Source organism: Limulus polyphemus, unplaced genomic scaffold (genome assembly GCF_000517525.1).
Source record: "Limulus polyphemus unplaced genomic scaffold, Limulus_polyphemus-2.1.2 Scaffold844, whole genome shotgun sequence".
Classification (NCBI taxonomy): Eukaryota; Metazoa; Arthropoda; class Merostomata; order Xiphosura; family Limulidae; genus Limulus; species Limulus polyphemus.
In genome coordinates, this window is record NW_013666454.1 from 262488 (window position 1) to 277737 (window position 15250).

At 33.0% G+C, this 15250-nt stretch overlaps 1 protein-coding gene across 1 annotated transcript in view; it reads left to right on the forward strand.

The window, feature by feature from the left end:
• LOC106460827 (transient receptor potential cation channel subfamily A member 1-like) overlaps nt 1-15250 on the forward strand; it is a 65025-nt gene that overhangs the window by 23695 nt on the left and 26080 nt on the right. The window contains exons 6-12 of the mRNA XM_022387628.1: nt 376-473; nt 5062-5298; nt 7872-8072; nt 11028-11203; nt 11851-12015; nt 13247-13361; nt 14618-14787. Of these exons, the coding sequence (XP_022243336.1) occupies nt 376-473; nt 5062-5298; nt 7872-8072; nt 11028-11203; nt 11851-12015; nt 13247-13361; nt 14618-14787 (1162 nt within the window). The remainder of the gene's footprint in view (nt 1-375; nt 474-5061; nt 5299-7871; nt 8073-11027; nt 11204-11850; nt 12016-13246; nt 13362-14617; nt 14788-15250) is intronic.

The window sequence follows — 15250 nt, forward strand, 5'->3', positions numbered from 1 at the left end:
AAGCTGGTTTACAATACAAAATGGACACATTAGGAAGAATTTATAAAAGAAAAAAAAATGCTGTTTACCTGATTTTTACAACATTTTTTCGGACTATTGCTTTCTCATGCTTCACAACCTTTTGTCATTTAAACTGTAACAACCCATTTTTTTCGTAGATATAATGTTCATTTCAATAGTTTGGCTCAATCAAAGTTTATAATAGACTCGAGCATAGACGACAGTTTTTAATAGAATGTACTAGTATTCGAAAGTAAATCTTTGGACTCTACAAATATAAATACCTACATATATAGATCATGATTAGATTTTCCAATTAATGTAGACCTTATTTTACAAACGAAACTGTCCAGATGTTAATTTTTATATGCACAGGTGAATCAATTGGTGTTTCACGTCAAGAAATGCTGAAGCTATATGACACTGATGGTAATGTTCCTCTCCATTCAGCAGTCCACTCTGGAGACATCAAGGTATGATTTTTGTAAGATAGATGAGGTAATGTTTCTCTCCATTCAACAGTACACTCTGAAGACATCAAGGTATGATTTTTGTTAGATAAGTGAGGTAATGTTTCTCTCCATTCAACAGTCTACTCTGAAGACATCAAGGTATGATTTTTGTTAGATAGGTGAGGCAATGTTCCTCCTCATTCAGCAGTCCACCCCAGTGTTATCAAGATATACTTTTCAGTAAGATAGGTGAGGTAATTTTCCTCCCCATTCAGCAGTTCACTCGTCCACTCATACCTTTCATTACGATAGGTGAGACATCAACATTGGCTCAGCAGCAAGTAAGAAAACAGTATTTAATAATGTATCAACCACACTATATCTGCCATATCCAGTCCAACACTAGGCTCATCAGACCAACTGGGATACGACAGACACAGTAGTGGTTTATGATGTATCTATATCATCTGCACCAACAACAACTGTGATGATGTGAACTAGATTAACAAAGTGAAGTGTAATTATTATCAATCTAGATAATTGGGACGTCATGATAGGTGAGTCAGTAAGATATATGAGGGACATCAAGGGAGGTAAAACAATAAGATGGGTTAAACATTGAGGTAAGATAGATGGTGGGCGAGGTATCAATAAGTCAAACGACTCTGGATGTAGAGATAGAGATGACATTAAGAAAGCTAAGAGGTAAGACACTAGTGGCTTTGAAGTCCAGCAAAACAAAAGTTCAAGAGAGTCAATGCATTTCACTTAACGAAATCAGTTATAGCTAATTTCCAATGATCGTCAACTAAATGTTATAAAACAATACTTAAAAACAAAATATTTAAATGTCTCATAGTTCTTTGAGAAAACTCACTGATTTTTTTTTTCAGTTTCACAAGGACTGATAAATGTAAATATTTTGATCAGTACTTAAATATTACGCAATTCTCCCTAAACATCGAATTCTAATACCCGCTGTGGGCACAGTACAGATAGTCTATTGTGTAACTTTGTGCTTAATAGCAAATAACCGAAAGCAATTTTATACATCATTCTATACATCAATGTGCATATTGAGGCATTAATGAGGCATGGTTTTTACTTGGTAACGGCATTAGTGAGGCATGGTTTTTACTTGGTAACGGCATTAGTAAGGCAAGGTTTTTACTTGGTAACGGCATTAGTAAGGAAAGGTTATTACTTGGTAACGGCATTAGTGAAGCAAGATTTTTACTTGGTAACGGCATTAATGAGGCAAGGTTTTTACTTGGTAACGGCATTAGTGAGGCAAGGTTTTTACTTGGCTAACGGCATTAGTGAGGCAAGGTTTTTACTTGGTAACGGCATTAGTGAGGCAAGGTTTTTTACTTGGTAACGGCATTAGTAAGGCAAGGTTTTTACTTGGTAACGGCATTAATGAGGCCATGTTTTTACTTGGTAACGGCATTAGTGAGCCAAGGTTTTTACTTGGTAACGGCATTAGTGAGCCAAGGTTTTTGTTTGATAACGGCATTAGTGAGGCAAGGTTTTTACTCAGCTCTATGAAAAATAAAGTTACATATCAAAAATATACAGTTGTACAATCTACAAAGTTGATTGAAGCGAAGGATTAAGTATAACGTAAGATTTATATAATTGTGCAAGTAACATTTGAACTTAAAATGTGACTGGGTGATCTTGAGTTAGTAGAGATTCGTTCGTACAAATTTATGTATACACTTTTAACCAGTGTCGTAAAATCCTCATAGATTTTATCATGGAAAACTAAACCTTAATGATCTTAAATTGAGTTCAAAAAAAGCCTATGTCTCATACTACATCTTAAAGATCTTTAGATCAAAATTAAAAATCAGTGTTCCTATGATAGACAGTAATGATCGGATTAAGGAGGAATATCGAGGTCCGATGGTAGACGTTGTTGGTCTTTTTAATATTATATGCCAAGGACCGATGGTAGACATTAATGATACTCAGGTTAAGATTGAATATCAACGGCCAATGATAGACGTAGTTGATCTTCAGGCTAAGATCAAAACTCAAGGTTCGTCGGTAGACGTTATTGATCATCAGTCTTAGATTAAGTACAACAAAGTTGGTAATATCTCAATAATGATCTTCATGTTAAAATTAGATCATCAGATCTGATGTAAGATGTTGATATCCTCTAGGCTATGCTTAAACATTGTGGTTTGATGGTGGACAATTTAAGTTCGGTTGACAGTTAGAGTATAATATTATGTTATGATGATGACTTCTGTCCTAAGGAGAAAGGTCTGAGTTTGATCATAAAACTCCGTGGCTCCCAGGTTACATTACATGATTTATTCTTGGAGGTTCACGTTAGGCGATATTCTTTAATCTAAGTTTCAATATCATTGTTGAATGACAGAACTTGAAGCATTACTAAGTTCGAAAACATGTGTCTGATTGTAGACTTTGCTAAATTTTTAAAAATAGGGTTCTGGTGACAAATATAGATGACTTCGTATTTAAGTTCATTTCTCCGGAAGGGGGCCGAAGTCTGCCTGGAGGAATTAACTGTTTTAATCACACTCGCACTACTATACAATAGTGTGTTGTCTGTCAGTCAGTCAGTAGACTCCAAGATGGCGTCACATAAGGGACGCTTAACGTTGCAATTTGGACCGTCCTGACGTCGGTAAAACGTGCGCATGCCACGAATCACGAAAAAATTATGCACTCTGTAGGCTACAACACAGCAAAAAAGTAAGAAATAAAAATATTTATTGTTTTTAATTTTTGTTTTATTTGCTCTTGAAACAGAACACTTTCGGGGACCCTGTGCAAGTACATCTAATATCTAGAGTTGTATAAGCTGAAAACTAACGATGCAAGTTCAAAGTTAGATGAAATGTTAAAACGAAGTGTCTTCCAGCTAAAGTTCTTACATGTTAGTAATATAGCGTTAAAACGTGATATTTTTCTGCTGTTGTTGGAAAGTGGACGTCTAATGGTGTACATTTGTTGCTTCGCGGTTTTAGTTTGAAGTTAGAAAGCATAACGATAAAATCTCAATACATTTAGGGTTAATCAAGAAACTAAGTTTCAGGGAGGAAAAAAAATCTGCTCAAGAGGATGAACTATACAAAATTACTTATCTTCATTAAGATCTGCAACGAGAAAACAATATTAAGAAACTCTGAACTGATGACGTAAGCAAAGTCTTCTAGATAGGAAGACTTGTAGATCTAGTTAAACATTCGTGCAATATAATGTTTCTTAGTCGTAAATGTTCCTTTAGTTTGCGTGGAGAGTCCCTTGTTTAATAAGTTAATATATTACATTGGCCACTTAACATGAAGTACCCAAAGTCACGATTTGTGAGCACTTTAAAAGCAATTTGGTCTCTCTAAGTAATGCAACCAAATTCAACGAGCTCATTAGCGTTCTTCAATAAAGATATCACATTATTTTTGGCATCTTAAAATATTACTTTCTGATCATCTTTAAATACACAATCATTTGCATGATTTATCGTGCTTTTACGTGCTAACGTTAAGTCAGTTTATGTCTGTAATACGATTTTAACGTTTCGTCATTAGATTAGTATAACTTTAACGTTCTAAACAAGTTTTAAATCTTACAGGAATGAACCGACCAATATAATCCGGCAATGTGTTATAACTCAAACGAACTACTTGATGTTCTGGTAAACTCAACTTTTTGTAGGTTTTAAGACCTGTGAGCTCGAATCAAGTTTTATCACTTGATAGAACATAAAACCGTTAACAAATATCCATTTAAGTAACTGAAATACATGATTTTAATATATTGAAAAATGGAGAAACAAATATCCCAAGTGTATTACTGGTGAAAATAAAGTCTATTTGTCACAGACAACCGATGGACAGTAACTTGCTGCTATTATATATATATATGTATATGTTATTAGTATCTATTAATTTGTTGGCTTTTAATTTATTTGATTATTTCTTAAAATTATCTTACTGTAATGAACGTAGCATGTATGTCAGTATCTATGTATGTAACCTAAACTTCTTCGCCATTTATTGAATGGCACCACAAACAAACATCCATAAATAATTTCACACTTTAGATATTCAAGATTCAGACAATTATAAAAACAACTGTGGTATGTGCAACAAACATTTATTTATAATAGAACACAATTATAAATAAAAATACTCTCTTCACAACAAAAACACGACTTTCACTAGAACTGTACGTGAGAGTTTGATTATATCTTTATTGATGTAATTTATAAATATTGTACTTTGAAACTGGAGATCTTAAAAAACTATTATTTTTTTCAAGAAACTGTACCACTTTTAATATATAAAAACGTTACAGTTTAATATTACGACTAGTTATTATTAGCACAAACAGTCGCCCGCATTTCTACTAGTTGTGTATAATTTTTCAAACTTTCTAATGTTAATAAGATTGCAAAAATAAGTGTTAATATATTCTTTAAATCTATTCGATAATATTCCTGTTTTTTTCGATTTAAAGGACATGTTTTGTATATAATATTGATTCACTGACTTTAATAATTGCTCGAAAGTGTGCTAAATGTAACTGTAATTATTACAGCTTTAAGCCTACTTTTCTGTTTGAGTTACAGGCGGTAAACCTCTGTCTTGAAAGTGGCGCCCTTATCAGCACCCAACAACACGATCTGTCAACTCCAGTGCACCTAGCTTGTGCCCAGGGTGCCATAGAAATTGTAAAGTTGATGTTTAATGCTCAGCCAGAGGAAAAAAGCGTCTGTTTGAATACCAGTGATGCCCAACAGATGACGCCACTGCACTGTGCTGCAATGTTTGACCACGATGCTTTAGTTGAGTATCTTGTGAATGAGGTATGTATTAGTTCTAGAGATTTTTACCACAATTTACATCATGCTTTCTTGTATTTCAACACGAGCCTTTGTGACTTTTTCATGATTTAAAAAAGCATAAATTAAAGGGAAAAAGTGCATAACAGGATGAAATCTTAATGTCTATTTCAACTATATATGTATGAATTATGTGTGATTATAAGGTGTCAGATTTCTCATTTGCTTTAAATACGTATTTAATAAAGGCTTAGTAAGTCACTTAAGGTAAGATTTACTAGTCAAAACTCATCACTGTTATAGACTTCAAGAACGTATACTGTTGGGAGTTATATACCATCACATCATATTTTGTTCAATGTAATTCAATGATGATTCTTAGGCTAATTAAGAGGCATACTGAATGAAAGCTCATTTTTACAGCACACGAATGAAATGATCTAATGCGAGTAATACCAAATTGCTTTATTTTGCCGTGTTTATTACATGATACCTACTGTTTTAGCTTTAGCAAAATTTTGGTTGCATTCCCACTCAAGCGTTTTGTGGTGGATTTCACGAATTTTTTTCCCCAGTTATATCAATCCAAGACACTTACAGTGTAACCATTTTAAAGCGAAGCAACTTATAAAGGGAAGTTATATACTGATCTTGATATTGCTATTATTGAACATATTATCATATAGATTACATAGGATTGGAAAGTGTGCTTGTTACCTTTAGCCGTGAGAAAGAGCCACAAGCAGCGGTGACATCAGATTATACTCTCGTTCTGATTTGAGCTATGCGAAATGAACTCTGGGAACGAGAGTGACCGGATGAAAGGGTGGAGAGCAAGTTTTGAAAATAAATATTTATCCACATCTAAAAAGAAGTAGGTAACTGCCTCAGATTTGAATTCATTGCTTCATACCGCTAGTGGCAGCATTGGTATAAATCGTAAAATTCGCTAGTAATTGTTTCTAGGTGCTCGCGTTGCGAGCGCTTACTCCAGCGTTCGCTACTGCACTCACTAGGTTTACTTACTTTTTGGAACACTTCCCTTAGTGATTATTAATGGAGAAATAAATGTTCGTTTGAAAGTCATTTTAATGCAGACTTTACCTTTATAAATGTATATTTACGTATTACAATATAATAATTAGTTTAAATAAATTAATCTTAGAATTATCGATGGATGTCAATTTCTAACCCATCAACATTTTAAACCCATTTTTCTACATATGCACCAAACTGCTTTTAGGTCTATGACCTCGTTGGTTCCAGGACTGCTCGTAATATATGAAACATATAAACATTTAGACAAAATTTTCATCAATATATCTTTCATTTCCTATTTTGTATTTTAGAGTTATTTTTGGTTACTTCATTCCCCTGAGTGTTATAACAGGTAAGAAACATCAAATTATTCAATATCATGCAACATGTGGAGTTCATCGGTAGTGAAAGATATAAGAATAAATCGTAATTTGGAGCTTAATACTTTTGAATGGTTTCTAATTTTGAAAGTTACTAGTAGAGCGTCGTAAATTTGCTGTATTTTAACTTTTACACAAGTTCGACCATTTTCAAGACTACAATTTTGGTTGGATCGTGCCCTTTAGTATCTTGTAACTAACTAAATAAACTGAGAAAAAAAATAGAAACCAGTTTTACACATAGACATGATCCATGCTTATATTTTTTCAAACCAAACAAATATATTCCTCACAGTTGAAGGTTACGTCCTATTTCCTTAATGTTTACTAGTAAGCATTATCCGGTTCGTCTTACTGTTTACTAGTACCATTTCCTTACTGTTTACTAGTCCTATTTCTTTAATGTTTACTAGTAAACAGTATCCGGTTCGTATTACTATTTACTAGTAAACATTAAGATTGAACAAACTTTTTAAATTCATTTATCTTAAATTTATGTTTCTAAACATAACTTAAGATGAAATTAATCCTAGCATTACTTGAGACTGTTGGACATCTGCTTCGCGAGTATCGTTTTGGGCTGCGGATGAGTAAATGTTATCTTAGGGAATCTGCAGAGCTTTCTTTATTTTCTTGAAATAATAAAGTGTCATAGGCCAGTGCTTGTCGTAAGACAGTTCCGGGATATTCCTTACTTTTGTTTAATACATCTTGAATAGGTTTGCATCAAGACAGATATCCGATCAAATTCCCGAATGCATAAAATCTGGTTTTTAAGCAGGGTAAATAACTAAAGTGTCTCTTAGTGGGTCAGTGGTAAATTTACAGGCTAAAATTCGGGGTTCAATTCCTTACGGTGGACAGAACACAAATAGTCCATTGTGTACGTTTACACTGAAATATAAATTAAGCACTGATTACAATACTGATGTGTTCCTTATATGTAAAAAGTTTTAAAGAACAACTCTGATATCTATACTATCACACACGCACTTACTTTTTGTCTTCAAAGTCCATATCGAAACGATTAACGTTCTTTGGAGGGGATATGAGTGAGACGAGCTATAGAAGGAGAAAATGTTAAGTTTGCAATGACAAACAAGAAGTGATATAACATTATGTATTTTATTACCTAGCGCTATTTGTGTGTGTTTTTTAAAAGAATAATTCGATTTACAGGGAGCTAATATCAATGCTGTGGACAAAGAAGGAAGAACAGTGTTGCTATTAGCAGCCGCCAGGAGCGCTTGGAAAGTTATGAAAGTTTTGCTTCAATCAGGAGCAGAAATGGGAACCCAGGATAACATGAATCGTAATCTTTTACATCACATTGTCCTTGCTGGCGGGTCTCTGGAGGACTTCTGGAATTATCTCAACCAGGTATGTTACTTATCATTACTTGACAAAAAACCTTTCAACTGGCATATTGAATTCAGTAGTTTGTAACCATTCGTTGTTGTTTTTTTAACTCATGTTTTTAGTCAATGTTAGCTGGTTCGAGTATTTACAAGTAAGAAACAAATTGTTAAGAAAAGAAGACATAGGACGTAAAAAATGAGTCAGAGAAAGCTAAAAACTTCGTCTCAAAGAATTAGATTTAAATCTCAAAATGAGTCGGAGAAAGCTAAAAACTTCGTCTCAAAGAATTAGATTTAAATCTCAAAATGAGTCGGAGAAAGTCAAAAACTTCGTCTCAAAGAATTAGATTTAAATTTCAAAATGAGTCGGAGAAAGTCAAAAACTTCGTCTCAAAGAATTAGATTTAAATTTCAAAATGAGTCGGAGAAAGACAAAAACTTCGTCTCAAAGAATTAGATTTAAATTTCAAAATGAGTCGGAGAATACTAAAAACTTCCAGAGAATCATTATAAATGCCAAATATACGTTGCAGCAACCTATGGTCAGTAATAATAACTAACTTCCAATGAAAATGAAATACATAAAAATATATTTTATTACGTCATCGAAATAAGCTAAAAAATCAAAAGCCGAAAGAAAACGTATATATATAATTGCATTTTCCAATTAACTTGTATGCAAGTAAAGGAGTTCATTTCAGATTTGGTGTTCAAAACTAGATAAAGACTAATCTCCCACCCACTGCTTAGCCGTAAGCCTAAGGGCTTATGATGCTAAAAATTGGGTTTCGATACCAAGTAGGCAGAGCATAGATAGCCTATTGTGTAGTTTGCGGAATATGCCAAGAAAGAATGTTATTTGATTGCTTAGATTCTGGTGTTACACTTGTAACCAGTTTTGAATAATTTCAATAAATCTTTTATCTAAATTTTCTGTTTCTAGCACCCTCTGATCAGATCAGATTATTATTTTTTATTTCATCGGTACTTTATGGAAAGAACAGCTACTATGAATAATCCATTTTGTTATTTAAAGAAAGACCGTTGTGTAAATTACTATTTAGCTTTGCTACGTAATTAGTATTTTTTTGGAATATTTCTGAATTATTAAGTCCGCTTGTTCTTGTGTCCTTTGGAGTTCTCGTAATCTGAAAGCTGTCTGGAGAATAAGATCTGAATTAATAAAAGACCTCCCCCCCCCACATTAACGTTGGCCTCATATTTTGTGTTTCTTCGAAACGTAAATTATTTATTTCACAAATTATGAAATATATAAATCCCTGCTTTAGTTGCTTAATCGAAAGTTGAAACATTTAAAAATAAGGTTCAGTTACGAGAAAAAAAATGTTTTTTTATATCTATCCTCTGTTTTAGTGAAATAGCTTGAGATCTTGCTCATAGTTTTTTAACACATAAAGTGAACGTACTAAACTACAAACTACATGGGCCGCTAAGGGAACAATCAAACAAAGGGCTGGCTGTTTTAGCTGTACCCACTGTGAGTACGAAACCGGATTTTAAGTATTAAAAGACATAAAGTTTACCACGTTGAGCCAGCTAGAGACAGAGGGAACTATAAATGAAGGTTGTTTAGATAAACTAATGGTAGATAACATTTAATGAACAAAATCATAACTTATCCGATGTACCACACGAATATTACACAAAAGTATTACATGTATCAAATAACAGTAATTTCCTCAATATGCATCAGATGGCGCTACAGAGATGGGATACCTCACAAAGGCTTTACTTTTTTACACTTTTTTCATACAGAGCAGAGAGATGTAAGTTATAATACCCCTCAACACATTTATATTTTGATTCCATAGTTCTAGTAGGTTAGACAACTGCTATGTGGTATTTATTGTATGAAGGTAAGAGCGAAATTGTTTTCGATAGAGAAGGTAAAAACTAATTGAAACTGTTGATGACATTAGTAAATTGGTCAAAATATATCAATTAAGAATTAATTAATATGGGTAACAATTGTAAACGCTTGGTTATACAATAGTTTAATAAAGCGTTATGACATCAGATACTTGTTTTTTTCTACTTCATACGAAATTTGTAAATTACATAAATTCTTTTTTTTTATGAAGTTGTTAAGATTTCTACTTTATCATTATAAATTGTGTTGTTAAGCAACGTTTTTCCATCTAATTGCAGTATGACTTGCATAGGTGTTATTATTGCTTTTGAATTTTAAATGATTTAAATGATACAGTTCCTTCATGGAATAGATATATAGTAACCACATACACAATTTTCATCACACGGAGTCCACATTTTGATAAAACTAATATACACGTAGGAGAAGTTGTATTTATAAGAATGATTTGAATACATGAATACAGTAGATGCAAACTGTGGAGCCATTAACGACATATTTAGCGCCATAATTTTATTTTATGGTGAATTACCAATCATTCTACGTGCTATGCCACCGAGGATGACCCTATGGTTATATTAAAGTGTCAAACCTTATATGAGGAAACACATTTATAGAGTGAGATTGTTAAAGACTGTAAGGTTAAATGACACGCCATTCTGAAAAAGAAGCTCTTAAAAATTCCTCCTGCAGAGAATTTAGTACAGCTAAATAACGTTTAGTTTTAAAAGTATAATTCATCCATCTCTCTCAGGTTGATATATTTTTTTCATTTCAATATTGATTCAATCTCATGTTTACTTTCTGTTTACATTCTTAGCATCATTTCTATAATAAGGTATTTCATATCAATGTCGATTAAACGCGTGTTTATATTACTTGTGTTATTTGACCCAAAGTATTACACGTAAAACGCTAAATTACATCCATTTAGATACGTTTGACAAAACGAACTCTAACTATTAATGCCAGAACTCTCTTAGAAGTAATGTATTTTCCCCAAACCTTATACTATGTATATCGAAAGTTTAACTCTAGACCCGACATTGAATAAAAATAATAAGCTTTAACCAATATCTTCCCCAGCACCAAGGTTCGAGCATCGCCAGTTTGATGAACGAAAGAGACGTTCACGGCTGTACCCCGATGCACTATGCTTCGAGGACAGGACATCTGAAGACAATCCGAAGTCTTTTGCGGCTAGGAGCAGTCGTCAATCTGAAGAATAACGATAACCAGTCGCCCTTACACTTTGCTGCAAGGTAAACAAGTGAAGGATGAAATGTTAGCTGTCTCAGAGCTGTATCCTAATTATTTCTAATGTTATTCCGTATCAGATTAATGACATAGATATTTGAACAGTACATAAATATAACACACAGACTGTTAGAGGATCAAGGAGTTTTAGTTTTGCAAATCAAATGTTACACACAAGTTTTAAGAATGAGGCAGCTAACGTTATATATGTTCAAAATGTGCTAACTTGAATAGATTACAAGATATCTTTAGGTACTTTAGTTCATCTTGTAATTACAAGTAGAATACCATTACCAGGTTTTACACATTTTTAAATATTATATAGATTAGTGGATTTATTAATGGCAAAGCTATATTAATGCTATATGTAACCTTAAAAGACCAAGCGAACACTTCTCGTTTTCATTCTATGTTGTAAGTATTATATTTTCAATATAAATATAAATACTTAAAAAAAAACGCTTTAAAAAGTCACGCATTAATTTTATTTCAGCAATTCAAAGAATTACTTTCAAATCCCGAGTCTTCCGTTTGAGAAAAGCAGGCTATTTTATCTCTTTTTATTAAATCACTGTACCAGTATTTTTGAATCAGTGACGCTAATTTGCTCAAAATCGATTAATTTTTAAATTTTTCATCTGGTCTTTAATAGGTATGGGCGTTACAATACAGTGCGCCACCTGTTGGAAAGTAATCGAGGGACTTTGATTATTAATGAGATGGACGGAGAAGGAAAGACACCGTTGCACATTGCGTCTGAAAATGGTCATACAAGAGTCGTGTATTTGTTGCTTGTGAAAGGAGCTTTACTCCACAGGTGAATAGACTGGGTCTTAGATCAGTTCCAGGACATTTGTATCCACGATGTGATTGATTCGTAAATTATTAAATATAATAATGAATATTCAATATGAAAATATTAATTCTTTAGACTCAATACACGGAAGATAAGTATACTAACACGAAATATCAGTTTTTCCTGTGTTATTTATTTCACAAACTAACGCTCACAAATTTTACAATCGTCTTCAGGTTTTTTAATATGTGGCCTAATTGACAGTCAATCAATTAAAAATATTCGAACTTTTAAAACAAATAAGATATGACGTTTGTTACGCAATATTTTTATGCCCGATATTTGTGGTATCATTGTAACAAAAGTAATTGTGGTTAAAGGCTTGCGAATTAGAGAAAGATAACACGGTAGAAAAAGCTTCGTTTTTATGATTTAATTTAAATAGTCATTTATGAGATATTGTCAGAGCCAAAATTCCCTTTCAAGTCTTGTATTAGTTTTGACTTGCATATCAAAATTCTCTACACGTGACCTTGCTAAATGAATTAACAGTACAAGGCATCTGTGGCATATGAAGTATTGGGAATAGTTCACTATAAGCAAAAATATCAGATCATAAACTGTAGAGGTTCTTACTTGGTCAGGATAATCTTATAGACATATAGCTTGCATTATCTTTCTAGCCCTATTCCCTAAAAAGCATTTTCTATTGAACTGTTAGTTCCTTGATCTGAGGGCCCAAGCTGAATCTGATTGTTGGTCTCTACCAAATATTATTAACCTTGGTGTGTGTAGTGAACTCCACATTGTTTGTCCTTCAATATGAATTATTATCCTAAAGACAAATTACAGAGAAATAAACAGAGGCTAAACATCCAGTTTTTTATCCAGTTACTCTCATTAGACAATGAGAGTAATGGATAATAAACAGAGGATAAACAATGAAAAGTAACTGGATAAACAAAAAAAGTTTATTTAGTTTTTAGCATAGTTCTAATAATAATAATGACACTGACGATGTTATGAAAATTTGAGTGTTTGAGTGTTTTTTCTTTAAATTGAAAACAAAGTGATATTTGATTGAATGAAAACTATAGAACGTTCTTCAAGCTGATATAATAGAGCACTCTAACCTGTGTGATTGGGTTTGCACGACATTTTAAAACATGATGATCCTTTGATAAGAGTGAGTAAACGTGAAACCCGCATGAACACTCTGTGTAGGTTAGTTACAATCTGTTCTACTCTCCAGAGATCACAAAGGCAGAACTCCGATGCATTATGCTGCTATGAATGGATATACCCAGACAATAGAACAGCTGCTGTCATTTCACTCTCACCTTCTGGACCAAATGGACCGAGATGGGGTGAGCACCTAGCAACAAAAACTGTAAATGTTTTTTTTATAGAACTCTTTTAGAGATTTTTATGGACAAGTGTTTTATGTTTCTTAGCGACAAATGTTTTGTTTACCCCTTAGTGACATTTGGTTTTACATTTTTTCTCAACATAAAAGCTGATGGGGTACTCATACAGAAATTGTATGTTTTTTCTGTCAACTTTTTTCAAGATTTCTGTTGATACATGATTTATGTTTTTTAGTGAAACATGTTTTTTTATTACCAACTAACGTTTAGTTTTACATTTTGATTTTTGGTAAACCGTATTATATATATATATATAGTTGATGCTTGAAACCGTATTATATATATATATATATAATTGATGCTTGAAACCGTCGGTACTTGGTGAAACTCCATAATTACAGAATTGAGGAAAAGCAAGACAATTATATGTTTCGCAAAATACATTATTTATTACGACCAGTAGCCCCCAGTGGCACAGCGGTATGTCTGCGGACTTACGACGCTAGAATCCGGGTTTCGATACCCGTGGTGGGCAGAGCACAGATAGCCCATTGTGTAGCTTTGTGCTTAATTACAAATAAACAATAATTACGACCAGTAATCTGATGATGCCTTTACGTAATAAATGATGTATTTGTGAAACGTACAACTGTCTTGTTTCTCCTCAACTCCATATTGTATATTTCCAAGTGACAAATGTTTATATATATATATCTTTAGCCCTATATGTTTTACGTATGAGTTGTAGACATTAATGGATTTACATTGGTTTTGCGCATTTAAGTATAAGTTTATTTTTTAACGTTTATTTTAGAAGTCGCTTGGCATCTCTCTAAGCGTTACAAATCAATAGATGTAAAATATAATTTCATAATTGTTTCTGCAAAAAATATTTTGGTGAAATGTAAAAACTGTGGCTTCTTGCTGTATAAACTTAATACCTATCCATTAGCCATTTAAGACTAAACTAGTGGCATTTTTAAAAATCCTGAAATGATAGTGTAGTGTTTAAATAGACATAAAATAAAAGTAAGTGTAAATTTTTATTGCCGTAGTGTAAAAATTGTTGTACTCCTGTTTATGTTGTTAAGTTTCACTTTTATAAAGTAGCCTAGAGACATTGATCTGAGTTTCAGGCGTGTGAACTAAACCTAGGGAAAAATATGCTGGCGTGTAAATATTTAAAGGTTTTTATTATTTTTTAAATATGTGAAGTCAGTTTAACGTTTCTTTCACATTTTCAAATTTTGATCTAGAATACAGCACTCCATTTGGCAGCAATGAATAATAAACCTGAGTCAGCGAAACTCTTGCTAACACTTGATTGTGGTATTCTAAGAAACAACCAGGATATGACTCCTGTTGACTTCGTTCTTTATTTCAAGCACAGTGAGGTTGCTATGGTAATGGTCACACATGAAACTCGGTATGTTATGTATAATTTTAGCAAGTATTATAACAGTTTTGAAACTAAACGGTAATATTACTCTCCCCCCTCTTGATATATATATTTAAATACATCCTCTAATCTAAACTTTGAGGGCACAATGTAAGGATCAGGAAATAAATACCTGTTCATCAGTTAGGTTTAAAAGTGATTATTTCCATTCGACCAACAGCATCAATAAATATAGTCAGAGGTTATTGTAGAAAAGAGCATTTTTCATCCGTTCCTCAAAGGAAGATCTTGTAAAGGTTACGTTTTCTTTTTTTCATCTGTTCCTCAAGGGAAGATCTTGCAAAGGCTACGTTTTCTTTTTTTTCATCCGTTCCTCAAGGGAAGACCTTGCAAAGGCTACGTTTTCTTTTTTTCATCCGTTCCTCAAGGGAAGACCTTGCAAAGGCTACGTTTTCTTTTTTTCATCCGTTCCTCAAAAAAATATCTTATA